Source organism: Diceros bicornis, chromosome 26 (assembly GCF_020826845.1).
Source record: "Diceros bicornis minor isolate mBicDic1 chromosome 26, mDicBic1.mat.cur, whole genome shotgun sequence".
NCBI classification, from domain to species: domain Eukaryota; kingdom Metazoa; phylum Chordata; class Mammalia; order Perissodactyla; family Rhinocerotidae; genus Diceros; species Diceros bicornis.
In genome coordinates, this window is record NC_080765.1 from 37460646 (window position 1) to 37488425 (window position 27780).

General features: G+C 49.2%; 1 protein-coding gene across 2 annotated transcripts in view; it reads right to left on the minus strand.

Moving 5' to 3' along the window:
* Positions 1-3778: 3778 nt before the first annotated feature.
* The window catches only part of SNX29 (sorting nexin 29), a 522293-nt gene continuing 498291 nt past the window's right edge, over positions 3779-27780 (minus strand). The window contains exon 21 of one of the 2 annotated variants that reach the window (XM_058570031.1): positions 3779-6879. In XM_058570031.1, coding sequence (XP_058426014.1) covers positions 6750-6879 — 130 coding nt within the window. In that variant the 3' untranslated portion in view covers positions 3779-6749. The remainder of the gene's footprint in view (positions 6880-27780) is intronic. The other variant, XM_058570032.1, reaches the window with a different exon arrangement.

The window sequence follows — 27780 nt, forward strand, 5'->3', positions numbered from 1 at the left end:
GAGGAGGGTGACAACAGTGTAGCCTTTCTTTCTCCTCCTTCAGGTTGCAGCTTAAATGTCACTTCTGTCAAGAGAACCCCTCGGCCTGGCCCCACGGTCCTCAACCAGGGGACACTCAGGGGACATGCGGCCATGTCAGGAGCCACTTCTGTTTGTCACGACTGGAAGGGTTCTACTGGCACCTAGTGGGTAGAGTGCAGGGATGCTGTGAACCTCCCACAGTGCACAGCATGACCCAGCCCCGGGTCAGCAGTGCTGAGGGTGACATCACGGCCTGGACTGCCTACCGTAGACCCTGGGCCCTGTTGTTCTCTCTCTGAGCCCAGCTTACTCCTTCGGGGAACTTACTGCAGTCTGTAATTATCCGGATGACTGGCTTAAAAAAAAAATCTTTTTATGTCCACCTGCCTCACCTGAATGTGTCTTTTCTCTCTTGGTTCACTGCCGTATGCCCAGCCCCTGGCATGATGCCTGGTATACAGTAGGTGCCCAATAACCATCTGTTTCTGAGTGAATGAATAGGAACCTGTAATGAGGGTTTTTTCTTCTCTCTGGATTTCTGATTCTACATCTCCAATTTATACAGATCTACCTAATAACTCCAAATGGGATTTTGCTCCACTTCAATTCAAATAAAAGTGATGTTACTCCAATCAAATGCTGTTGTCCAGGGTACCACGGGACACGGTGAATGACCTTTCTGGAAGTTTTTATACCATGTATGTTGAAAGTTCACGAAATCCCCAGCTGCTAAGGAAGAACTGAGACAAAGAAACAGAGAAGCCGTAAACTGAGGATCTACTTTATAAAATGTCGCTGTTTTTATTTTGTCATTGTAAAGAGGTGTATCTGAACCAGATTGTAACAAAATCACCACAGCTTATTCCAAAAGAAAAGTTCAGTACAAGAGATTTTAGAAAATTAAACACATTTGTTTAAAAACTCTATCATGTAAACCTTAACATAAGAGGGTAGTTAAGATACTACACGTTTCAGAGCGAATCTGCAGACTTCTAGGCCTCACTTACACACAGACAGTAGACTAGACCCTCGTTGCCTTATCACCCCTGACAGACGGCTCCCTGGGACCCGATCGTGGGTGACTCTGGCCTGGCCGAGGGCCTCCACGCTGGGATCACCATGGCTCCTGCATTCAGGACTCCCTCCTCCAAGAAATCAGTGTCTGATGTGTTAAGCAAAGTGTTCTACCAAATGACTATGCCAGGGATGTGAAGCTAAGGCTGCAGAGGTAACGACATTCTTTCTAGGATAAACCCTAGATAATAAAAAATCCTAATTAGCTCTCCCACCCGCTTCCCTCCAGGAAATGCATGATCTCTGTCCTCCATGCTATTTCTGGAGTGTGAGCAACTCTGGTTGCAAATGTGTCACTCGCCATTTTGCATCCTTCCATGTTCTCAATCCTGATTTTTGCAAGGGCATCCCCTGTACGGTCTATGTTGATGGCGAAAAGAACTGTCAAAGGTGAGTGGCCTCTCCCCTTGCAGTTCATGGAGGCAGGAAGCAGACGTGACCAGATTTGAGGGGAAGGTGGTCGTCTGGGCAGGTCAGCTAGTGGTTTTCCAATAGTGATGGGAAAACATTCTTGTGCCATTAACTGAACACCTGGACCTCAAAACACTAATGAATCCAGCATGTCCTATTAGTGGGATGCTCATCCATGCCTTGGGCTTAACGATCTTTTAGAGAAATCAGATTATTATTATTTTTTTTACTTCTCTGAAGAAACTGATTGGGTAGGTAAGGAAACCCATTCAATGTGGTTGGTAGGATTTAAAGCCAAAAGTGAGGGCTCCTTGACAGAACTGAGAGTTGCCAAAGTCAGGCCCATCCATGGCAATGCTCATGGCTAAGGGGCAGGTGAGAAATCCCGGCGATGAACAGATCAGGTGCACGTCAGTAACTGCGAGATGAGCACACAGCTGCTTTGCTCAGAGCACTGAGATTGCCAGTGCTCCACCTCATTCCTACTGATCCAGTAGCTGAAGTTTTATTTTAGAAACATAATCAAGACCACACGTTACGCAAACATGAAAATGAACTTTTTGGCACGGGAATGTTAGATAAAATATACAGTGCTACAATTGTGCAAAATTAGCACAGAAGCCAATCTGAACAGCAAATATTTAATGTTAGCTTTAATGAAACAATGCACAATATTTTGAAAAATAATCATTGCAAAAGACCTTGCTCAGAAGCAGATGCCTGCCTGCTGGAAGCGCCCTGTCTACCAAGTCACGGCCTGTGGGCTGGGGAGGAGGGCCAGCGTCTGGGGCACTGTCCTGAGGGAAACACCAAGGGGACGTCAAGACAATCATTGCCTTGGGGGTTGAAGCTTGAGCATGAGGTGTGCCCCTCGGCCAGTCTGATGCTCCTGGGCAGGGTCTTCCTCAGGCACATCCTGGGGAATACCCATCCCCAGCTCCAGGCTAAAAATCCAGCCTGTTCTTTGCTGTCAGTTACACCCCGAGGCAAGAAGATGCCTCTGGAATGGAGTGCCTCACCGTGCATGGGCCCTGGTGCCTTGGACAAAGGAGCCAAGCGAAGCAATGAAGGAAGGATTCTGGAGGTGACTGGTGAGGAAGGTGCCTGCTGGGACCCCAGAGAACAGGGCCTGGTCTCCATGTGAGGGGCCAGCTGGCATCTCTGGGCTGTACCCCTATGTGAAGGTGAGCAGGTGGGGTAGGGGGTCTGGAACCCTGTGACCTGGTTCTCAGGTGGGCAAACTGTCCCATGCAGAACAAGAGAGGAAGCCACCAGCTTGCCCTGGCCGCAGAGCCCAGGGTCCGGGTGTTAAGAGATAAGCAGTGCAGCTTCTGATTGACTGGGCTGGTCTTCATTCCTGACTCTGGGCCCGAAATCTGGGGGTTAATGATGGGGCCTGCAGTGCCTGGTGCCTCTCAGCACTGGCTACGGCTGTGTTATCAATCCTACGGCTGTCAACAGCTTTGACTGCCTGTTTTTTAAAGGCACAACACACAACCTGCCACTGTCGTAAAATTTCAGCGGTTATCAAATCCCAGCTTAATAAGCTCCGAGCGTGGAGCAGAGCCAAGCGCCGTAATCAGACCTATCCACAAGCCCTGGCCCAGCTCCCTCTCCTCTCACTGCTCCTGCCTCTTGTGAGGTCTCACAAGACGGTGTGCGTCTTTACCACTCAATCAGGCTTTTGTACCCAGGAAGCCCTTGGACGTGCCTGGTTACTGAGTGTTAAAGGCGACCCCACGGGTACGACAAAGCCTCTTCCATGGAAGCCGCCGCCTCCCCCAGAGCCCGGCTGTGGAGAAACGCTGGGCTGTCTTCACAGCAGCCCCGCTCTCTGTGACGGCTCACAGGAACGAGGGCAGCGTGTGCCCATGAACAGGATTCTCAGGAGCGGGAGCCAGCTGTGTCAAGCCCAAGTTCCGGGCTGATGGCAGGAGGGGCCGGCTGAGGAGGCTCGCTTCTGGCAAGGTTTACACCAGCCTCGCCACCCCTTCCTGGGAGATCTGCTTTTCCCTTTAAAGGAGAAACATCTCTGCCCAGCCCTACTTCTCCTGGATTTTGTTCCATCAGGGAGAAAAGAGGGAAGAAACAAAGGAGATGACGGCAGAGACGGAGCCTGCTGACGTTCTGTCCTCTTCTCGCTACAACAGTCCGTGAGCAGCCCGCCTTTGAGAGGCCCTGGAACGGCCTCTTCCAGTACAGGTGTGCTCCCGGAGGTTCAAGGCCCTCTAGAGGGGCAGGCTCCCTTGGTTACTCTCTGAATGGCGGGAGGGGGGGCTTCCTTTCTCAGGTGCCAACTTTGGAGGCACCAAAGAATCTTCTTATTGGATCAAGCAGACAGAAGTAACTCTGACTGGTTGTTTCCGCAGGGCTGTCTGTCCCTCCGAGGGGTCACAGGGGGCTGAGGGGTGTTTTGGAGGGAGGAGGACAGTTGGCACTCCGACCTGGATCCCCGTTGAAGGGCAGATGAGGACACGTCCTCGGGGGGTGACATTTTGTGTACCAGATCTCAGCCTGGACCTCCCTGGACCTGGGCATTTTGTTCTTTCTCCAGGAAGTCTGCCCCAGCACACTGGAGCAGGGCAGGAGTATTCTGAGCAGCTGGATGGACTAAATCATTGCAGAACATTCTATGTGATTCCAAAGTTAAGGCTTTGAGGAGTTGCTGTAATGTGCATGTCACATGCATATCTGACATCAGAGGGGTGGTCTGTATGTTGAAGATGATTCCAGAGTTTCTGCATGATCACAATAAAGGGAGCGCAAACAGCAAGCATCCCGGATGGCTCCCATGTGGCCCCCAGGAACATGTCTTTACAGTCGACACTTGGGGAGAGCAGGGCACGTTTTCCATGAATAAATAAGCTTTAAAAAATGGGCAGAGTTTCTCCTTTTTAAATACAGGCTGAGTGCGTACTTGGTTCTCGCGGCTTCGCATCTGTCTGCGGTAGCTCCAGGTGCCGTTGTTTTTGCTTTGTTTTTTAACTCTGTGTGCAGAATGTCAAGGAAGGTTCCTGGTGAGGTGGTTGGAGAAGGCGAGGCCAGATTCACTCAGACGTGTTTCAGATCAGGTGCCAGAAAAAGCTGGCTGAACAGAACCCTCGGCCCCCCAGGGGGAACGCTGGAGGTGGGTGGTTCCATCCTGTATCTGATACAGACAGAAAGGAGATATCGCGGGTGCAGACTCTGCTGTGTGGACAGGCAGTGCTGGGACAGTCTGTCGGCTCATCCCAGACCTATTTCAAAATGACCGACGTGCGGTAAACCAAACTCAGGAGGCCGGACTTGGGCGGCCAGAGCTTTTAGTCCCTGATGACGGAGTTGAGGAGGGCTCTGTGTTCAAAGCCGCGAGCCGCAGCGGCCCAGCCAGCACCGTGGGACTTGGAATTCAAACGGGGCGCATGTGTGGCCACGCTGCCTTTCTAGGACACAGCGTCTCTCAGGCCCTCTAAAGCCCTGAGCTGAGAGCAGGGCCCCTGCCACACACACTCCCGCTTCCGTCCACGGAGAACGGCAGGCTCGTTCTGCTCACCTGAGCACGCCTCACCTGGCGGAATGTTCCCTCAGAAGCTATTCATGCCGCCTGTCTCTGTGCAGAGCTGTGCGTCAATTATCTCAGTTTTACTTAACTGCCCTGAATACGTTTCTTTCTGGCTAATAGAGCCACACATAGCATACACCTTCCAGAGTTTTCCTCTATCTAGGAAATGCTCAGTGTTTACCCAGGTCGCTCACCAAGTTTTAGGCTGAGTTGAAACAGTTCCAGGAGGAGACACAGGTAGCCTTCCACCGACCATCTTCCACACACGTTTACAGCATCAAATTCCCCTACATCTCTGTCTGCCTCAGGTCAAACTTATGCTCGCATAGTCTATTCCACAACCTCCTGTCTAGTTTCTTAGTATTTCCCCCAGAAAATGCGAACTCTTCATAACTATACAGAGCAGCTAAGGATGGCTCTTGCCCGGGGGGGTGTGGGTGGGGGTGGGGGTGGAGGGTGGGAGACAATTCTGTGATTCTGGATGCTGAAACTGGCTGAATGGCTCTAGTCCCACGAGGCGGTCTAATGTGGGAGTGTTGGAGCAGAAGCCTGGGGTGGCTGCCGTGTTGCCCACCTTCGTCCTGTTTCCGCCTGCCTCCGGGGCCTGCTCGGAGACGGAGGAACAGAGGGATCAATCTGGGGGAGCTCACAGGGTCCTGCTCCCAATGAGAGCATGACGGCAGACAGAGCCTGTACCGCAAACCCGGGTCTTTTGGGGACAATCATGATCTGTTCAGAGTGGACACTGTGTCCAAGTCTACGAGAGCCACGCTGAGCTCCATGGAGCCCTGGACTTAGGTCTAAAAGCCTGAGGGCCTACAGAACCTTCTGCAGTGGTTCCCGGAGCCGAGTCTCTCTCACAACCATGAGGCCAAGGCCACGGATTCCTGAACAGCCCAAGGCTCTCCAACACGGGTCGCCAGGTTGGCCCAGATGGCTGAGGTGCCACTCAGCCTGATAAGCTGCACATGGGCCTGGGTGACCTCAGGTTTCCTACGTGGACTGGTCCTTCCAGAAGCCAACCGTGGGGAGGCAGGGGGAAGTTCTCCAAGGACCACAGTTCGCATTACTCACAGCTCCTTCACGTGAAGGCCACTGGAATGTCTCCCGGGAGGCGTGACACCACAGAGGTCCTGCTGGCCATGGGGGCCGTAAGTAGGGCATCTAATGACCACTGGCGGAGAGTAAAATGGAAAGGAACAGACCCCACCCCCACCCCACATGTCCATTGGTTGTAGCAGGCAATTACATTAAAAAGAAAAAAAAAGGGTAACAGTCATTCTAACTCCCAGGTGGGAAAGAGTCAGGAGGTTGTTTCTGAATGAACCTTCTGACCAAGTGGAACACTGAGTTGTGCACCTCACCCAGGGGCTCGCTCCGAGCCTGCCCTGGCGCCCACCCGCCTGCTGGGCCCTGGGCTGGAGGAAGGGGACACACGGCCCTTGCTGCCCAGGGCGGACCCTGGGAGACTAGCGTCCGAGTCTGTGCAGCGTGGAGCCACCCTGCTCTCTCAGACTGACCAGTTTAATGTGGGTGTCGTGTGACCGGCGGGGAAGGTGTGCTCTCTGGGGTTCACCAAGGGGACGTGGTTGTCACTCCAAGGTGTAAGGGGCCAGCTGCCGTGTCCAGGTCGGACACACAGTGGCCAGGGTGGAGGCAGCCAGCGCAGCACGCAGGGTCCGAGTCTGGGATTCTGTCGAGGTCAGAGGTCGCCGCTCTGGGGCTCCACGTTGCGCGTCTCCCTGGGGTGACCGCGGGACAGCTTGGGGAAGCGGGCAGCCGCTTTGGGCCGGCTGTTCTTGTCCAGAGGCTCTCCAGGAGGGGCAATGTCACTGTAAGACAGAGCAGGGAGAACCTGATTAAGTCAGGGCGTCCAGATGCAAATGACCACCGGCAGGGCAGCGAGCCGGGTGGAAGAACGGCAGGAGGGGCTCAGAGGGACAGCTGCTGCCCGGCTCTGACTGGTGAGTGCGGCATGGAGAAATGGGGCATCCACTGTCTTTCAAAAGCACCCGAGCATAGCCCTGCGTCCAAGCTAGCTTGTGGGGCCACCAGTGCTGGACCCGATTCTAAGGCTACAAAACCAGCCACGGTTTTCTTCCCCCCATTTTCACTGATCTTCCAGCAAAGGCACATTTTAAAGTCAAAGAAAAAAAATGCTTTGGAGAACATTGCATTTAAAGTCATAGAGATGTGTGGCACAAACACAGGATAGGGACTTCTTCTGGGAGTCATCCCGAGAGAATCGTCAGGATGTATGCCACGTCTTGTTGTAAGGGCGTTCATCGCAGTGTTGTGTGAAAGACCCATAAACAGGAAACAACTTATGAGCCCAACATGGAGGGATTACTGATACTGATCACAAAACATGTGGGCAACAGGACAGCAGGGGCCATGAAAGACAGCGACGCAGGGGTGCATTACTGACTGGCGAAGACGTTCAGTTAGAGCACAGGTGAAAACACAGGAGAGAGGGTAGGACCCCACCATGTATAGAAAAACCGGAAGGGTATGTTCATTCATACACACCCACGTGGGCCAAGCACTGTTCTAGACACTGGGGACACAACAGTGAGCAAAACCAACTCTGCTGGGGCCTGTGGAGAGTCACAGTCCACAGGAGAGCTCAGGTTCCGGACATTCTAAAGATTCAGGTCACAAAGGCGGCCAGGGCTGCGCTGGGCAGCAAGCCTGAGGCAGTCGCTAGAAGGGTGGCAGGAAGTGCCCAAGAGAGGGGCGTGTGGGGCTGAGGGACAGCCTGGGTGAAGGGCACCCGCTGGAGGGCCCTCGGCAGGGGAATCCACCGTCCGGCTGCATTTTAAATGAGCCCTGCCTGCCGCGTGCAGAGTGGACTGGAGGGGCCAGTGCTCCGGGCCCAGGGAGCGTGTACAGAAGCCTGGACTGTGGGTGTGACCGCAGAGGTGGTGAACTTTGTCTTATGGCTGCTGTAACAAAGCACCAAGCCTGTAGTGGCTTAATACAACACAAATGTACTGCCTTGCAGTTCTGGAGGTCAAAATGGGTCTACCAGGGCTAAGGTCAAGGTGTCGGCAGGACTGCTTACTCCGGGGGGCTCCAGGGCAGAGCCTGTTTGTCTTCCCAAGCTTCTAAAGGCCGCCTCGTTCCTTGGCTGTGGCCCCTTCCTCCATCTTCAAAGCTAGCAGTGTGGCATCTTAAATCTCTGTCTCCCTCTGACCTTCCTGCCTTCCTCTTATAAGGACCCTTGTGATCACACTGGGCCCACCTGGATCTTCTCCCTTTCTCGAGATCCTTAACTTAATCACATCTGCAGAGTCTCCTTTGCCATGTAAGGGGACACATTCATAGGCGCCCGGGATTAGGGCATGGACATTTTTGGGGGTCCTTATTCTGTCTACTACACACTGAGATTTGAATATGAAGTAGAACCAACAAGACTTGGTAATTGAACAATAATTATCTCTAAATGGTGAGACTACCGCTGGTAGAAAATAGAAATGAGAGATAAGAAAAATTTCTACCTGGTAGAAAATGCTTTTAAAAGACAAATCTAATAAATATCTCTCTGGTAGAAAATGCTTTTAAAAGACAAACCTAACAAAGGTTAAAGCTGGGTCTCATGTTCTGAATGTCGCTGTGGCGTCAGGTTCGGTGCTAGGGGCTGTGAGCCCTGAGCCCCACTGGACTCTGCAAAGGAAGACATAGCCCGTCTACAGATGGGCATGGAGGCTCAGCGACCACGGCCACCCAGCACCTAAGTGGCAGACCCAGGCTCGTCCACAGCCAGCTGCCCCCAAGTCCAGCCCAGACGAGCCACGTTCAAAAAGAAATCCTCCCTCCAGTGGGTTCCTGGAAATAGCCCAATTCCTTCCTGCGTCTCAGGAGCAGTGCTGTTTACCATGATAGGATTTTCACGCCGTTGCAGGGACCGGGCCACTGGGCTGCTCAAGAAGATGCCCCTTGTTTCGAGTTCAGGGCGACATGTCAATCAGATAATAAAAGGAAAACATCCCTTTATTATTACCTTCTGCTTTGGCAGTCAGGGTGCTCTGCCCTCTGCGTGGAGGGAGAGGAAACATTTGACCTTGAACAAAGCCGGAGCTGCTCCTGATCCCTTCTGCAGCCAGTCCCGCTTTGCCGCACGGACCTCCTTCCGAATGGTGTTTGGCCGCGGGCCCAAAGCAAACGTGTCCCTCTCTTCTTTCGAAACATCAGCATTACCAACAGCTTCTTTGTCCCTGAATCTCCGTTAGAGGATGGGTAGAAGCGGCTAGAAAGAATCTTTGCTCTCACTGCGCAGGTGGACTTGGATGTAAATGTCATTTTAAATCAACGCCCCCTCCAAGCCCCTCCCCTCACCCTGCTCAGGACGCAGGGTCCAGCCAGCCGCCCCTAAGGCTGTGGCTGCTGCCATCACTGCGCATGACACGCAAGGCCAGGATGACCAGAGGCTGTGGGGCCCTGGAGGTTGGTGGCTCTTAGAGGAGGGTCACAAGTCAGCAGGGCCAGGATGCGGCTACTTCCTTTTGTTGTTCATCAAACGGCACCTACCAGGCGGAGAGGCATGCGAGCACTGGGGGTTAGCGCAGGGGATCCAAGCCAGGAGGCCCCGTTCAGTCCTGGTCCTGCCACCAATGGGCTGTGCCCCTTGCTGTCTCTGAGCCTCGTTTCCTCGTCTGTCATGTGGGGATGAAGATGAAATGCTGTAGTCAGGACTCAAGAGTTCACCCCATGGAAAGGCACTAACTAGCTGCATTTCTTTAGGCAAGTCCTCTTTGATCCTCAGCTTCTGGGATGGAATAAAGGTAGGGTTGTTTTAAGCATTATATGGATAAAGTGCCTAGAACAAGGCCTGGCTAGAAAAACCACTCAAAAAAATGTGAGCTACATCATGCTAGGCGCTGAGGGCATAGGGGTGAATGTGAGTTGGAGGAGTTTGCAGTCTTGTTGGGGAGTGGGCAGGGCAGACCAGTACAGGGAAGCACCGTGGATGCTTTGACCGGGGGAAACACCAGGTGTTCTGAGCAGGACACCAGGCTTGGGCATCAGGGTGGTCAGGGAGGGCTTCTTGGAGGAGGAGGAGACATGAAGGATGAGCAGGAGTAAGTTGGATAGTTGGCTGTGAGAGTTGAAGAACAGCAAGTTTGAAGGCAGAGGGCCGGTGGTGGGACTTGTGGGCTTGGAGCTCGGCAGATGGGACCCAGATCATTCACCTTCCTGGAAAGAGGATTTACCTCAGCAGTGTAGACAGAAGTCACTGAGATGATTGTCAAATGCCCGTGCCTGGCCCCTGGGGACTCTGTGAGAACAGGTTGCAGTCGCTGAGGTGAGCGCAGGTGGAACACCGGGGGGGGCCGGTGACAGTCCATCAGAGTGGGAGCCAGCCTGGGCGTGCCAGGGGCAGGGACAGCTTCACCCTAAAGGCCACTGTGAGTAGTGACAATGAGCTGAACCGCACTGGTGGTTGGGAGGACGTGCTGAGTGGGGCTGGGGCAGAGGCGGCTGCGATAATTCCTGTAAACACGGGGAGAGTAGGTGGTGGGGCCCCTGGAGGAGGAGGTCAGCGGAGGACTAGCTGAGTGGGGGCGTCTGTGTCAGGCCCAGCTGCAGCTGGCGGCTTCAGTAACTTGGACGCGTGAGTGGACGGAAAGGCAGCCGGACAGAGAGGTCCGGGGTCTGCCGCAGAGCTGCGCGGGAGTCACTGGCATCTGTGTAAGGCAGAACCACATCAAACTGCGATGTTTGCAGGTCAAAACCATCTTGTTTTCAGATACCTGCTGGCCATTTGCATGTAGTCTTCGGAGAATGTCTCTTCAAGTCTTTAGCCCATTTTTTAACAGAAGAAATGCAAATCGAAACCACAATGAGATGGCACTTCACACCTGTCAGGATGGCTAGTATCACAAAAACCAGAGACACCAAGTGCTGGTGAGGAAGTGAAGACGCAGAACCCTTGCACACTGTTGGTGGGAATGTAAAATGCTACAGCCACGTGGAAAACAGTCTGAAGGTTCCTCAAAACTAGAACTACCATATGATCCAGCAATCCCACTGCTGGCTATTTATCCAAGAGAAATGAAATCAGAATCTAGAAGAGAGATCTGCAGAACTACTTCCAATAGATAATATGTGGAAATAACCTAAATCTTCAGGGATGGATAAAGAAAATATGGTAAATACATACAAGGGAATCTTCTTCAGCCTTAAAAAAGAAGGAAATTCTGACATAAGTGACAACATGGATGAACGTGGAGGACATGATGCTAAGTGAATTAAACCAGTCACAGAAGGACAAATACTGTATGATTCCACTTACGTGAGGAATCTTAAAGTAGTCAAACTCAGAGAATCAAAGACTGGAGTGATGATTATTAGAGGCTGAGGGGAGGGCGAAGTGGGGAGTTATTAATTGACAGGCATGTTTCAGCTGAGTAAGTTCTAGAGATATGCTGTACACTGTGCTTACAGTCAACAACACTGTATTATACACTTAAAATGTGTTAAGAGGATAGATTTCATGTTCAGTGTTCTTACTACAATAAAAAATTAAGGAGTATAACATTGGCAGTTTTGTACAGTTTAATAGCAGAATCTGCAGGTGTGGGATTGGGTGTATGTGGAAACTGGGGTGGATGGAGAGAGGGGCTGGGCCTGCTCTGACAGGGCAGGAGACCTGCTATGTTCCCTGGGTCCCTTCCCTCCAGGAGAGAGCTGGGGCCAAGGCCCTGTGCACCCCAGGGCTCCATGCGGGCAGTGTCCAGGGAAGCTGGAAGCCCTCACATTTACGAGGATGGCCTTAAATAGGGGCCACTAACTCTTCTTTAACCAAGGCTCACTTGAGCACCTGCTGAGCCGCAGCCTCCGATTCCATCACATGTGAGTCCTCGGAATGGAATTCTCATCTCTCTCAGCCCTTGTTAGCTGCTGACTCCCCGCCTTGTGCACCAGCGCAGCATAAGGAAGGACAGTGCCGTTTCTTACCGGCCCCGGTGAAGAAATCAGGCCACCGAGAAGCAAGCTGGGTCTCTTCTCCGGCATGTCTGTGTTTTTATAATACAGTGGGCGTGTGGCTCCGGGCTAGGCAAGAGCAGAGCCAAGGAGCAAGGTACAACTATGTTCCTGATCCTCCTGACTCTGTTTTAATGTGGAGGCTATGTCTGTTCCAGTTTTGCAGACAAGGAAAGGGGGGTCTGGGTGGTAGGACAGAGCCCATCTCCACCATAAGAATGGACTTCCAAAGGCTGGTGTGGTAATGAGCTTAACTCCATATTCAGAGTCAGAAAACCTGGGTTCCTTCATGACATTGGAGGAAGATCCATAACGTCCCGAATACTCAATTTTGTGATCTGTGAAATGGGGATGATACTGGCCCTTCCACTGTACACACATCATTCAACACACACATATTGAGTCTGTTACAGCTAGGAATAGACGGGGCTCTTTCAAGGCCCTGAGACACTAAGAATGTAAGTGGCACAAAGTCTGGCACACAAAATCTTGGAAAGTCTGACTGGCAGAGACAGCCAGTCTACCAAACCACAAAAATACAGCAACCTCCCAAACCTCCCATTCCTCCTCCTCTCAGCACGACTCCCTCCACGTGTCTGACCTGGGAGGCGGCAGAAGGAACCTTCCCTAAAGAGACCACCCTAGTCTATCTGGAGCAAGATCAGCGTGGGAGACAACTCAGCTTTGCCATGGCAACAAAACTCGACATCTTTCAGACTTGGGCAGTGCTCCCCCATCACTGGGCCCACTCCATGGACCAGGAACGTCACCAGCCACGTTAGGTCACCACATTTGCCCCCTGAGGACGGAAAACACGTTCCACAATCCAGCTACCACCTGTTTGCCATGCCACTGATATTGACGTAATAATGATGATAAAGGACACAGTCCCAGAATAAAAGCCACTTCTGTAACTGTAGTGCACTTTGGTTGGAGGAGATCTTACTACATTTGTCATCCTTTTTCTCACTCGGAGAACATTCTGGAATGGGCTCCAGACCACAAACAGGACTTTGAGAGCCACTTGTCTAGATGACCTTGAAGATCCTCTGGTACCCAGGGTCAGTGATGAGGAAGGAGGCCAATTTGGGGGGTATGATTCTCAGAATCACAGCATCTTGATCATGGGATGTAACTGAGGCCCAGGGTCACCCTGCCCAGAGCTGTGATGAGAACATACAGCAATGGTTCCCAGATTCTGTCTTTATCATCTTTTATGCTTTCCACATTTTTTCCCCATATCTGTATATCTCCCATATAATATTCAAGATTTTTCTTTAAATACCTTTATGTTTACAGTACTTTTCCCTAAGCAAAAATATCTATAAACATGGATTTAATGCATGTTAAAACATTTTAAAGACTCTTCCTATGTATCACCACAGGTTCCTTCACCACCCCAAATACACTACTGGGTGAATGTTCTCTTCAAAATGCACGTTCTTGGCATGCTGGACAAATCTCAAAGGCATCACGCCACATGAAAGAAGTCAGGCTCACAGGCTATACCCTACCTGATTCCACTCACGTGACATTCCGGAAAAGGCAGAACTATAGGGACAGGAGAGAGCAGTGGGTGCCAGGTGTTGACTACAGAGGGACACTAGGGTATTCTGCGGGGTGAGGGAGCTGTTCTGCATCTTGATGGTGGTGGTGGTGGTGGTGGTGGTTACATGACTCCATGCTTTTGTCAAAACTCACAAAAGGACTGTATACAGTGACTGTACAATAAAAAGGGCAAATTTTACCACACATAAATTATACCTCAATCTCAAGCGTGGCTGAAAGAGACAGCCTTTTTAAATCTCTGCTTTTTCAGCATGAATGAGCACCTCTCATCCATTCTGGGTCTCCCAGGAGACAGTGATCTGGTCCCCTTCCCTGGGTAGAAAGAGCAGGGGCCCTGAACAAAAATCTTAGACTATCATTTGCCAGCCGGGCTCCCTGGACAGGTCACTGACATTCCCTGGGACTCAAGATTCCTCACCTGTAAGAGGGGATCACAGTAAAAAGACAACTCAGTTAAAAAATGGGCAAAGGATCTGAATATACATTTCTCCAGCGACGATATACAAATGACCAATAAGCACATGAAAAGATGCTCAACATTATTAGTTATCAGTAAATGCAAATCAAAACCACAATGAGATACCACTTCTCATACCACTAGGATGGCTGCTACCAAAGACAGACAATAACAAGTGTTGGCGAGGATGTGGAGCAATCAGAACCCTCTTACACTGCTGGCGAGAATGTCAAATGGTGCAGCTGCTTTGGAAAACATCTGGCAGTTCATCAAATGATCAAACAGTTACCATATGACCTGGCAATTCCACTTCTGCGTATATACCTAAGAGAAACGAAAACATAATAGCCAAAAAGTGTAAAAAACTCAAATGTCTACCAGTGGAATAAATGACAAAATGTGGTGTATTCATACAATTGAATACTGTGCAGCCATCAAAGGAATAAAGCTCTGATACATGTGATGGGGGGCAGAATATGCCACCCCCCAAAATGCCGCTCTGGCACAGTGACTAGTTTGGGTTAAAGACACTTGAAAAAACAGCAAATGCAAGGAAAACTCTCTGATCTTCCTTCTTTTTCTTAAAGGCAGGGGATGAAACTCCCACGTGAAAGATGTCCTCCCTGTACCAGCAGGAAAGTAACATTCTTATCACCAAGGACGAGAAGCTGAGGCCAAGAGAATTCTGCACACACAGATCTTGTTAACACAGTGATCTTACTTCAGCCTCCCTGCCTGGTTCAGCTACGCTTCCACAACTGCCTCTCTTTGTTGAACCTCACATACCAGCAGACAGGTTTTGCTACTTCCTTATAAGGATTCCTGTGACGCATAACACTTAGACACATCTGTAGGCTGTCTCCTGTTGATCTGTCTTATGTCAGCTTAATTCTCAGGCCCAGGTGGAAAACCCTGAGAGGAGAGAGGTAAGGTGTTCCTTTTTCCGTATGCTACAACATGGATGGACCTTGAAAATGTTGTGCCGAGGGAAAGATGCTAGACTGAAAAGTCCACATATTACATGATTCCATTTGTGTGAAAGTCTAAAGAGAGACAACATAAATTTGTGATTGCTTGGGGAGCAGGGTGAAGTATGGAGTTGTTTTCTGTTTTTTTTTTTGAAGTGATGAAGATGTACTAAAATCAAGTGTGGTGATGGTGGTGCGTATGTGAACGTACTAAAAACTATTGATTTGCGTACTCTTTAAATAGGTAAATTGTATGGTATGTGAACTATATCTCAATAACGCTATTTAAAAAATAGTACAAAAAAAAAGGCGGCAAGATATCGCAGGATCTTCTCTGGTAGCTTTTGTGACAAAGCTAAGGGATGGTATTCAATGCCAGGACAGAGCACAGCACCAGAGGGGGTGCTTAGGAAGTGTCCCCTCCCTTCACCTGCTTCTGAACTTGGCTTTGGCCGTCTCCTGCATGGCTCACTCTCCCACTGAGAAAAGTGTCCCCAGCTCCTGAGTCTCATCCTTTGGATCTTGTGTCACTGGAGCCATTTCTGGGTCCATGAGATGGTCTTGGAGACACAGTTCAAACCAATGGGCAGGGAACAAGGGAGAAAACGATGCAGAGTCTTCCTTCCCCAAATCCACGCGATGCCAGCCTTCCTGGGCTGGAGGGACTCACTGTCACAAAGATGGGGAACTCTCTGGAGACGTCACTCACCCATGGCTGACACTTTGCACCTGGCGCTCAATGGGAACCTGGCCTGGGTCCTCACCTGGGAGGCAGTGGGAGAAACAGCCTCCTGAGAACTGAATTAGAAGAGAGTGCAAATGTCCCCATCGTTCTCCTCCTCCCCTCTGGTGCAGGGACGAGGCAGGGAGCCCCCACTCCCTGTGAGGTCTCCTGTTCCTGAGATGTCAGCTCAGCACTCATTTCAGAAACTTACTGGATCATCAATCTCTCCTCTTGCTGGCTACCATCAAGGCACCAATGGAGTCCATGTCTGTGTAAGCAGCCCTTGCCAGGAGCCCCAGGGTGACTATTCTTTTTAATGAGCCTCTGGGGCACATTGCCTGGTAGCCCAGCCCCCAGCACATGTGAAACTGATCTGCTGGTCTCCACCACTCATCAGTAAAAATGGCCCCTGGGAGAGACTGGCTTTTGATTTCTCTTATAAACTGGCCTTGGAGGGTCAGTCAATATTCCATTTGCTGGGAAATGCCTCCAATAGCTTGGAGGCGGCTTTGCATGAGCCATGCCTGCTGCTGGGCTGGACTATGGAACACAGCTGGGACCAAGCCAGGTTTTGCAGATGTGGCCACTGTCCTCCAAGACCCGGCTCCCTGATGATGTCTGTGTTTGAAGGAGCTGGGAGAACAGCTCTGCCTTCAGGAGGGACAGACCATGGAGAAGTACTGCCCTCCCTGCATCTTGTGCCCTCTGATCTGGGGTGGAGGGGGTCGTTGGTCAACGTGCAGCAGACTCGACAGCCTTTGAATTTGCTCGCAGGCCTGCCTTGGGGCTCAGGCCCACATGATTGGGCCCTGAGGGTATCCACCCATACCATGCGCCCCTGTCCCTCTGCTGACACCTTTACGGTTTCTCTCTGAGAGCCGCATCTTGTGGATTTGTGGAAGGAGGCCTCTGCAGCATTTCCTCTGTTTCCTGTCCCTGGGTTTGACCTGGCTCCCGAAAGTTTCACCATCCACACGTGACCCAAAGGTGGCTCTGGCAATGCCAAGCGTTCCCTGAAGGCAGGACTTCAGGACTGTGTCCGCTTCTTTTTTGGATCCCCAGTTCCTGACCCCAAAAGGCACTCGCTGATTTAATTATTTTTGATGGATTAAAGAAAATCACTGCTTGTCAAATCTTGGGCTAAAAATTATGCCAATTCTCATACAACCCACACTAGCCTTGTGAAGGAGTGCTGTGATCGTCACTTCAATTTTACAGATGTGGATGTTAAAGCATAGAGGGTCACTTGCCAAAGGTACCCACAGTGAGTAAGGAGCAGAGGCGGTCTTGAACGTGCACTTTGACCCCAGAGCTCACAGCTAGACAACACAGGGAGACCTCGCAGTCTGGCAGGGACCACGAGCAGGCCTGAGACCAGGCCGCTGGTGCTCACTGCGTTCTGAGATACAGCTGGCAGACAGACCGACCGACCTCCGGGAGTTATGGGGAGGAGTTCAACATGTGCCACGGAGCAAGGTTCAATCACATAAATATAAAGTGCTTGAACTGGGGAGGCTGCGAGGGGCATGCCCAGAGAGGCAGGAGGGAGTCTGACTGCCAGGAAGAAATGGGAGGCCTGGGGAGAGGGAACAGGGCTGCGTTCAGCACAGATGTTCCAGCCTCTGGAAACCAGACAACTCACACCACAGAGGGTGCGTCTGTCACCAGACGAACGGAAACCCCACTTCAGCAAATCCAGTAGTATTTCCTCACGCTCTTCGAGTGTGCTTTCAATAGTGCTCTCATTGTTGTTTGCTGATAGGTTTCTAATATTTTAGCTTCAAGCTTTTCTATTCCAAGCTCCCAACAGGTAGTTAATGTACCATAACCACAAGTTCAATGGGGGTAAAAAGGGAGGGAGAAGGAATGTAGAGAATCCTCTTATCACTAAAAAAAAAAAGGTAAAGAGGAGAGATATAGGCTCATTGGGGAAAAGAAAAGGAACAAATACATCAGGGTGTGAAGAAGGGAACAGAAATAGCTTCAATCCTGCCCTTCATGGATGACCACTGTTAGCAAAGCAGTATATATTTTCTCCAGTCATTTTCCATGTGTGTTTCTTATGGTGAATCTTTCAAAACGAAAATGGTTACTTACTAGATGAATGTGCTTTGAAATCTAACCTTCTCTTAAATCAAGGTGTTCTGTCCTGAGAATGTGGCAGACGTTGGTGAGCTGGCCTGGAGAAGAGCAGTGATAGCGCTGTTGTGTCACTGTACCTTGCTGTGGGGCCGGGGCAGAGCTCAGCACCGTTATCTTATCAGTTTCTCCCTCCCATCAACCAGGGGAGGTGAGAACTCTGTGTTACACGCACAAACTCAAGAAGTTACTGCCCAGTGTGGCTTCCAGAGGTGCAGGGACTTTTGTGTGATGTCACGCCTCCTGTGTGACAGAGCAGGATGCAAGCCCGGGCCTGTCTGACTAGAGAAAGCCCTTCTCATCCTCTGGGCTAAGTGGCAGATGACACGGCAGTATTTGCAGAAAAAAGAAGGCCTGAAAGTTCTGGGAAGATTCTGTAATTCTGTGAATTTACTTGCCTCAAATGAGCCCTTTCATGCTTTCCCCCATATCTGTGTCTCTCTCATATAATCATCTATTTAAGAAATTTCTTTAATGGCCTTTATTATTAGGTTAGCCTTGTCCTAAGCAAAGTCTCTTAATCTATTATCACCATCTGAAAAATAAAGTTTACGCAGGGGCCAGGAGCAACAGAGACAGAGACGAGCCCCAGAGACAGGCTGGTGTGGGCCCCCTGAAACATCCTGAGTCAGAATCAAGACGGAGCAATGGGAATGGAGCCGGGATGAGGATGAAGAGAGAGTGTCCCCAGGGCACGATGACTAATTGTATGAAAGTGAGAACGGGTTTCATTTGTGTTTGGAGACTGGATTATGGGAGTTGCTGAGCTGGAGGGGAATGTATAGGAAGTGATAGGTGGATGGGAGCACCAAAAGTGAAGGCATGGCATGTGTGTCCCTGGGGTAAATTATGCTATTAAAAAAAAGGAAAGATGAGATTGGTCTTGTTTGCCAAGGAGGATGCCATACATAAATCCATAAAAACAGTGTGCTGCCTACTGGTGCACTGAGACATCAGCTTTAATTATTTCATGACTACAAACCAGGCTGGATGAGATTCTCATTGTTACAAATGGCCCTGATGCTGATGGGGCTGCACTGGGCACCTGGCTGGGAGCCTCATCAATTACAGCTCCTCGTTACCCACAGTGGGTGTCCCAGGGGTTCCTGAGCTGACTTGGGCTGACATTTCAGAAGGTCTACACGTCAGCTAGGTTGGGCCCCTCACCTGAAAAGGGGCTGATGATGCTTCTGCTCACTCCCTCTCATACCACCCTCCACTAACTACTCATCAAGACCCCTACTCCCTGATCCAAATTGGAAAGGAAGAAGTGAAACTGTCACTATTTGCAGATGACATGATTTTATATGTAGAAAACCCTAAAGAATCCACCAGAAAACTTTTAGAAGTAATAAACGAATATGGTAAAGTAGCAGGATACAAAATCAACATACAAAAATCAGTTGCATTTCTGTACACTAACAACGAAGTAGCAGAAAGAGAAATTAAGAATACCATCCCATTTACAACTGCAACAAAAAGAATAAAATACCTAGGAATAAACTTAACCAAAGAGGTGAAAGATCTGTACACCGAAAATTATAAAACATTTCTGAAAGAAATTGAAGAAGACACAAAGAAAAGGAAAGATATTCTGTGCTCTTGGATTGGAAGAATTAACATAGTTAAGATGTCCATACTTCCTAAAGCAATCTATAGATTCAATGCAATCCCTATCAAAGTTCCAACAACAGTTTTCACAGAAATAGAACAAAGAATCCTAAAATTTATATGGAACAACAAAAGACCCCAAATAGCTAAAGGAATCCTGAGAAAAAAGAACAAAGCTGGAGGTATCACACTCCCTGATTTCAAAATATACTACAAAGCTATAGTAACCAAAACAGCATGGTACTGGCACAAAAACAGACACACAGATCAGTGGAATAGAATCGAAAGCCCAGAAATAAACCCACACATCTATGGACAGCTAATCTTTGACAAAGGAGCCAAGAACATACAATGGGGAAAAGAAAGTCTCTTCAACAAATGGTGTTCGGAAAACTGGATAGCCACATGCAAAAAAATGAAAGTAGACCCTTACCTTACACCATACACAAAAATTAACTCCAAATGGATTAAAGACTTGAATGTAAGACCTGAAACTGTGAAACTTCTAGAAGAAAACATAGGCAGTATGCTCTTCGACATCGGTCTTAGCAACATCTTTTCAAACACCATGTCTGACAGGGCAAGAGAAACAATAGAAAAAATAAACAAATGGGACTACATCAAACTAAAAAGCTTCTGCACAGCAAAGGAAACCATCAACAAAACGAAAAGACAACCTAACAATTGGGAAAAGATATTTTCAAACCATACATCTGATAAGGGCTTAATCTCCAAAATATATAAAGAACTCATGCATCTCAACAACAAAAAAACTAACAACCCAATTAAATAATGGGCAAAAGACCTGAACAGACATTTCTCCAAAGAAGATATACAGATGGCCAACAGACACATGAAAAGATGTTCAACATCATTAACTATCAGGGAAATGCAAATCAAAACTACAGTGAGATATCACCTCACGCCCGTCAGAATGGCTATAATTAACAAGACAGGAAACAACATGTGTTGGAGAGGATGTGGAGAGAAGGGAACTCTCATACACTGCTGGTGGGAGTGCAAACTGGTGCAGCCACTATGGAAAACAGTATGGAGATTCCTCAAAAAATCAAGGATAGAACTACCATATGATCCAGCTATTCCACTGCTGGGTATTTATCCAAAGAACTTGAAAACGCCACTGCGTAAAGATACACGCACCCCTGTGTTCATTGCAGCGTTATTCACAATAGCCAAGACTTGGAAGCCCATCAAGGGACGAATGGATAAAGAAGATGTGGTATATATACACAATGGAATACTACTCAGCCATAAGAAACGATGAAATCCAGCCATTTGTGACAACATGGATGGACATTGAGGGTATTATGCAAAGTGAAATAAGTCAGAGGGAGAAGGTCAAATACCGTATGATTTCCTTCATTAAGTAGTAGATAATAACAACAATAAACAAACACATAGGGACAGAGATTGGATTGGTGGTTACCAGAGGGGAAGGGGGGAGGGAGGAGGGCGAAAGGGATAATTCAGCACAAGTGTGTGGTGATGGGTTGTAATTAGTATTTTGGTGGTGAACATGATGTAATCTATGCAGAAATAGAAGTATAATGATGTACACCTGAAATTTTTACAATGTTATAAACCAATGTTACTGCAATAAACAAAAAATTAAAAAAAAAAAAAAAAAGACCCCCACTCCCTGAATCCTGCCACCAACCCACTCAGTCCTCACTTTCCATCTTACAAGTCAGACCTCATCACGTCTCCATGGTAATCACTGCCAACTCCCTCAAGGGACTCTCCCTCATCCATCACCCAGCCAACCCTGGTTAAACCAAGCAGCAGACCCGGGAGGAGAAAAGCTCAGGGCAGCCAGGCTAGCTGCGTTGTCAGTTCATTGCTAACTCTACCCCAATGATCCAGCTCCTAGTTAAGGCCAATCCCTCCATCGTGCCCTTGAGCTGTTCCCTCACGATTTTCTCAAGGACTTTGCTCTGCACCTGTCCTGCCCCTCTCCTGAACAATTCCTTCACTGTAACCATGTTCTGGTATTTCTCATCTTAAAGCCTTCCCTTAGCCTCAAGCCCCTCTGGCTTCCTCCATGTTGTCATGGTCACCTTGACCACTCAACAGCATCTGACACAGACGATGATCCTTCCTTTGGCTTCGGTGACTCCACCCTCTTCTGATGTTTCTCCTGACTCTCTAAGTGCTTCTTTGCCACTAAGTCATGGCAGGTCCCAGGGCTTGGTTCTCTACTCTATGTACAGTCCCTAGGTGTGACCTCATCCAGTCATACGGCTTCACATATATCCAACTGCCAAGAGTCCCATACTGACATTCCAGCCCCGACTTCCTGCTGGAGCTCCAGAGTCAATGTACTCAATGGACGTTTTGGCATTTCCACTTGGATGTTTAATAGCCATCCCTATCTTGAATATAGCCAAAATGGAAATTCTGATTTTCCCCATCAAACTTTTGTTCCTTCTCTGGTCTTCTCTACGTCAGTAAATGGTGTGACTCCCCACCCCAATGCTCAAACCAGACCCTGACGTACCATCTTGTTTCTCCCTTTCCCTCATGTTCCATAACTAATCCATCAATATGCCCTTTGGGTTCCACCTCTAGACGCATGCCCAGTTCTTCACTTCTCTTCGTCTCCACTGTGACCATCCTAGGTCCAGCCACCACCACCTCCTGCCTGGATTCGCACAACAGATTCCCAAGAGGTATCCCTGCTTGCACTTGATTCCTCTACAACTCATCCAAAGCTGTCCCACCGTTTCCCCACCTCCATGGCTTCCCACTGCACTCGGAATCAAATCCATGCCATGATTCCAACCTCACCTCCTCCAGCTATACTGAGGCTGCCTGAATTCCTCTTAGGTCCTCCTTGTGCTTCAGGTCTCAAAAGTCACCTCCAGTCCTGTGCCATCATGTCACTCTCTGAAGTGTGATCTTCACCACTATATTCCCAGTACATAGAATTACCTCTGGTACACTTAACCATTTGAGTCAAGTCAAAGTGGCCTGCAAATGCCAAAACTCGTCCACATTGGACCTTGTCCTCCTGGCCTGCCAGGACCTTGGACGTGCCCAACTGTGAGGGGGAGGCAGTATGTTACGCCAGAACATGGGTCTTGGAATCAGCAAGCTCCGGGTTGGATTCCTGACTCTGCAACATTCCGGCTATGTGACTGAACAAGCCATTTAAGGCCTCTGAGGTTCAATTTAGAAAACAAGTAATAATCCATATTTGCTTCTCTCATAGAAAGTGGAGATAATATTACTTTTATGAGATTGTTAATAAGAAAAGTAACCCCCTTAAAAGCATCACCCAGATTTGTCCCATCGGGCAAAAGCTACAGTGGTTGTAACAGGATGGGGGCAGTGAGCAAAAGCAATGAGAACCACAAAGGTGGGATTACAGGTTGGTGTGACGTGAACAGACCTAGCACCATATGCAAAAATACGTAAAGGAGAAGACTGAGATGTGACCCCCTTACACAAAGACAGAGTGGGAGGAGGCAGATGATGCAGTGAGTGTCCAGTGTGTGAAGGGCTCCTGCAAACCACCCAGAAAGGCTGACCACCCAACAGACACGCTGGGAAAGGACACGGTGAGCAAGTCACAGCAGAAAAATCAACAGGGTTTTCAGGAATTCCGATATTTATTGAGGCCTTACTCGGTGTCCAGTAGCAGACAGAGTCCTTGCTCTCAGGAGGTGACATGCTGGTCCCAGGCACCATCATCTCTGGCTTGAATTCCCCCTACCTGCTCTGCCCTGTTCGGCCTGCTGCTACAGTCTCATCCAGCACCTGAGCGATCTGGCTGAAAAAACAAGGTCATGGCACCCTTGCTCCAAGCCCTCCAATCTCCCCATCTTTCTCAGAGCAAAATCCTAATAATACCCTACCCGGCCATTGCCTCTTCCCACTCCCCTCTTCCTCTCTCCACCCCAGCCTTGAGGCTCCTCAGCAGGAGCTGTGCACACTCCTGCCACAGGGCCTTTGCAGTTACTGGTCTCTTCACCCCCAAACCAAGAAAGGCTATCTGCCCAGTTCTCTCTCTCATCTCCTTCAGGTCTTTCCTCTTCTGTCCTGTTCTCAGTGTGGCCTGTCCTCCCCACTTCTATCTCCCCTACTCCGCACCATCTATCATGCAGTATGTTACACTGAGGTCGCTCTTGTTCACGGCTGTAACCCCAGCACCCAGAGAGCGGCTGACACAGGGGAGGTGCTCAGTGAAGACTGGTGAAGTGAATGGGTGAGCCTTAGAGGGGTACACAACACATCCAGAGAGTTATCCTCATTAGGCATCAGCAAAATGCAAACTGGCAAAAGGTAAAAGATGGCAGTTACCAAGCATCAATGGGGACGCTGAGAATTGGGCGGTCATGTGGTTGGTAGATGTACAGACTGGTGCAACCTTTTAGGAAAACTGAGGGAGCTGTGTGTGCATGCAGGTGCGTGCACACACTAAATATATGTATGCCAATCTTTTGACTCAGGAACTCCACTTCTGGATCCCCCTCCTAAACACTTGTGTGCACAAGGATATTCAAGACAGCATGGGTTCTAATAAGGAAACAACCTACCTGCCTGTGGGAGACTCATGAAATACACAACAGTACATTCCTAAAAAGCAACACTGTCCTGCCATTACAGAGGATGAAACATACCAGTGTGCACTGACCCGGAAACTTCTTCCAGATACACTTAAGTGAAAACAGCAGTTTACAGAACAAGACACACAGCAGGATCCTATTGTTATCCAAAACTAAACCTCAAATGTAGACCGTGTGCATGTGCACATAAACGTGCATGTAAATGCGGAGACCAGGAGGATGGGGATGAGAGGCGATTTGCATGTTCTGTTCTGCATATTCACACTGTTGGAACTTATTCACACATTACTCATTTAACAGGAAAAATGTAAAGAACAAAACATCGCATGAAGGAGCCCCTAAGCTGCTTTAGAGGTCCCCGAGGATCTCTGAGCTTTGCCCGGCTTAAGCCATCAGGAGCGAGCCTGGGCTGGCCTGCTGCAGGCTCAACCAGCAGGAGCTTGTCTGGTCTGTTTCTCAGCAAGTGGAACTGCTTATAACCAGTTCACTTTATCACCTTCTCCAGCAAGTTCTGAGGAGACTGAATCCTCCTCCTCATCCCTGAGTTTGCCCGTTCAGCTGTGTTTGCCCCCTCTCTTGACTTCACCTTCTTCCACGGTCTGGGGGGGCGGCTCCAGGCAGCAGTGGTCTTGAAGAGTCTCCCTCCATATTCCCGAGTCCCCGTCCTCTAGCATCGCCACTGGAAAGAACTGCAGTTGTGCACTGACTAGGGATTTGAAGACTCCCAGAAAGAACCCAGAGCTATAAGCCAGATGTCCCAGGCCTCCCCAGCCTGCAAACTCAAGGCTGAGTCTGAACCACACAGCAGTTCTGAGTAAAGAGAGCTAATGGCATTAGAATTATCACCTCTAAGTAGGGTGACAGAGCTTCTTAAGACAGAAAGCCGATCATATCACACTCCCCTGATTACAACCCTTCAGAGGCTGCCGGCTGAATAAACGCCATGCTCCTTACAACTTGCTGACGAGGCCGTGCTCCCTCCACCAGGAAGACTCTTCACGTAGCTAAATCCTTGCTCACTATGAATTTACATTTTAACTTGGGGATGTTCTCTCCAATGGGGTGACTTCCAATCTGACATAACTCCTCCCCTTGTAAATATCCTTTCTGGTACATACCTCCTGTTGTAGTAATTTCATCCGTTTGATGTTTGGCTTTTGCTTTTCTGGTCTCCCCCAAGAGAATACAAGCCCCATAAGGGCAAGACTTGGGGCTGCCCTGTGTGCTTGATACATCGTTGAGGAATGACTGGCTACTTCACCAGTCATTCTTGAGGAGGATTCCTGAGGCACAATAGTGTGCCATCACACGGACCAAGGTATCTCACCTCAACACTTGAACTGTAACAGCTGACAACTATGCCGTGCTTGCTGCGTGCCAGGCCCCGGCCCCACTGCTGTACGTGTCTTCACTTATTAAACCCACACAAAAGCCAGCGGGGGAGGTCCTGCTGGTACCCACTTTTTCAGATGAGGAAACTTAGGCACAGAGAGGTTAACTGGCCTAAGGTAAAGAGCACGTAGGTGGTGGTGGAGCTGGTGTTGGGCTCCTGGCCGTCCAAATACTCCTTCTTAAGCACTGCACTCTCCTCCTCATCTTGCGGTTGTTCCCCTTTCTATAAAATTTGATCAATAAAAATGTTCCCTTCCTAGCTTGCAATGGCTGAAGTTAAAGAGAAAGGCAAACCCATAGGATCAGCTTGGAGCAGGGGCTGGCAAACCATGGGTATGCTTGTTTTTGTAAATAAAGTTTTATTGGAACACGGCCCCACCCATTCAGTTCTGTATCATCTGATGGGATTTCATGCTACAATGGCAGAGTTGAGTAATTGCAGAAAGGGAGTGCCTTGCAAAGCTGAAAATATTTACTATCCAATCCCTGACTCACAGCCACCTCCAGAGAAGCAGATCTGAGTCAAGATGGCAAGCAGACCAGCAGGAGCTGCCATTATTATTTTTTTGTTTGTTTCTTTTTGTTTTTGTGAGGAAGACCAGCCCTGTGCTAACATCTGCCAATCCTCCTCTTTTTTTGCTGAGGAAGATTGGCCCTGGGCTAACATCCGTGCCCATCTTCCTCCACTTTATATGGGATGCCACCACAGCATGGCTTGCCAAGTGGTGCGTCAGTGCACACCCAGGATCCGAACCGATGAACCTCGGGCCACTGCAGCGGAGCACGCGCACCCAACCGCCTGCGCCACCAGGCCGGCCCCAGGAGCTGCCATTATTGAGCACTTACTCTGTGTTGGGGGCAGCCTGGAAGAGAGTCAACTCGTTGAATCCTCACAGAGGCTCTGTGCCACTGGGTATAATGATCCCACCTTTCCGATGAGAAGAGTGAGGCTCAGAAAAGTCAAATAGCTTATCCCACGTTGCCCAGCTGGGATGGGGAGCTGGAAGTGTGACTCCAAGGTCTGGTGCTATTCCGTGGTACACACAGGAAAGTGGGGCCCCTTCTTATGTGTACGAGGTGGCGAGGAAACAATTGCTGAGTTGGCTGCTCCCTCACAGGAGTTGTCTTAGCCTTTGTAAACCACCAGCGAGGGAGGTGGTGTACCCTCCTATCACACTGAAGCTCAGAGAGAGAGCAACTGGACCCAGATGGCAACGTAGGTGGCCGAGTTGATGTTCAGATCTAGGTCTGACTCCAACACCAGAGGCTGTTCTAGCCTTTTTAAAGCAGGGTTTCAACCCCAGATGTACTTCAGAATCATGTGTGGAATTTAAAAAAAAACAAAAACACTGATGCTCAGGCCCAGTACCAAGGATTTATGCTGTACTAGGCAGGGCGTGGCCTCCATATTATTCAGAAGCGTGCCAGCTGCTGCAATGTGCAAGCTAGGGCTGAGAGCCACAAATTTAAAGCAATCAGACCATTTGTGGGAAATTCTGCAAATTTAAAGATGAGCTAAAAAGAGGGCAATTCCATTTATCTCTGAGGTCAAAGGCGAGCTTCTGATGGGTTGGCAAACTGGTTGAACATTTAATAGTGTCAGAACTTTCTGAGAAACGATTTTAAACCGTCTGTGGAAGAGGGCAGATCTGAGCACAGTTTGACAGTTCACTGGTGGCAGATCCTCATGGATCTGTACTGTACTGGAACCCTGTACTGAGTGTCTTCCAATATTTTCCCAGCAGCTGTGTGCCCTTGTTTCATCATTCCAGACCAGATCAGGCCTCATCCAGGGAGAGAGAAGATGGTCACCAGAGGATGAAACGCTCTGCTCCCCTCTCCAGGATGGCCCCTTGTTTAGGAGTATGGATCACTCGGCCAAGACGAAGAAATACTTAGATCTTTTTCCACGGTGCTGAAGCCTTTCTACTCTATGGTTCTACTGACAATTTATTTCTATTTAAATATAACTGGCAATTCTGAGTTTCTTTCTGGGAGGAAACCTGTGAGAGAGAGTTAGGAAAAGACCATTCAACTAAAAAAAGGCCCCATGTAAAAAAAAGATAGACACTCTGTCTTCCTGAAAAAGTTAAAGTAAGGCAAAAGATACTCCTTCCTCCGTCTCCCTTATCTCGACTCTTCTGCTTCAATATACTTTTTGATCTAAATTATTTCATTATTTTTTTGAATAGGTAACACAGAAAGTGGTGCAAAATAAAATAGCATGCAGAGGTAAATGTACAAAAAGAGTCTCCCCACCCTTGTCCTCCAGGCAACCACGGTTGTCACTTTTTAAT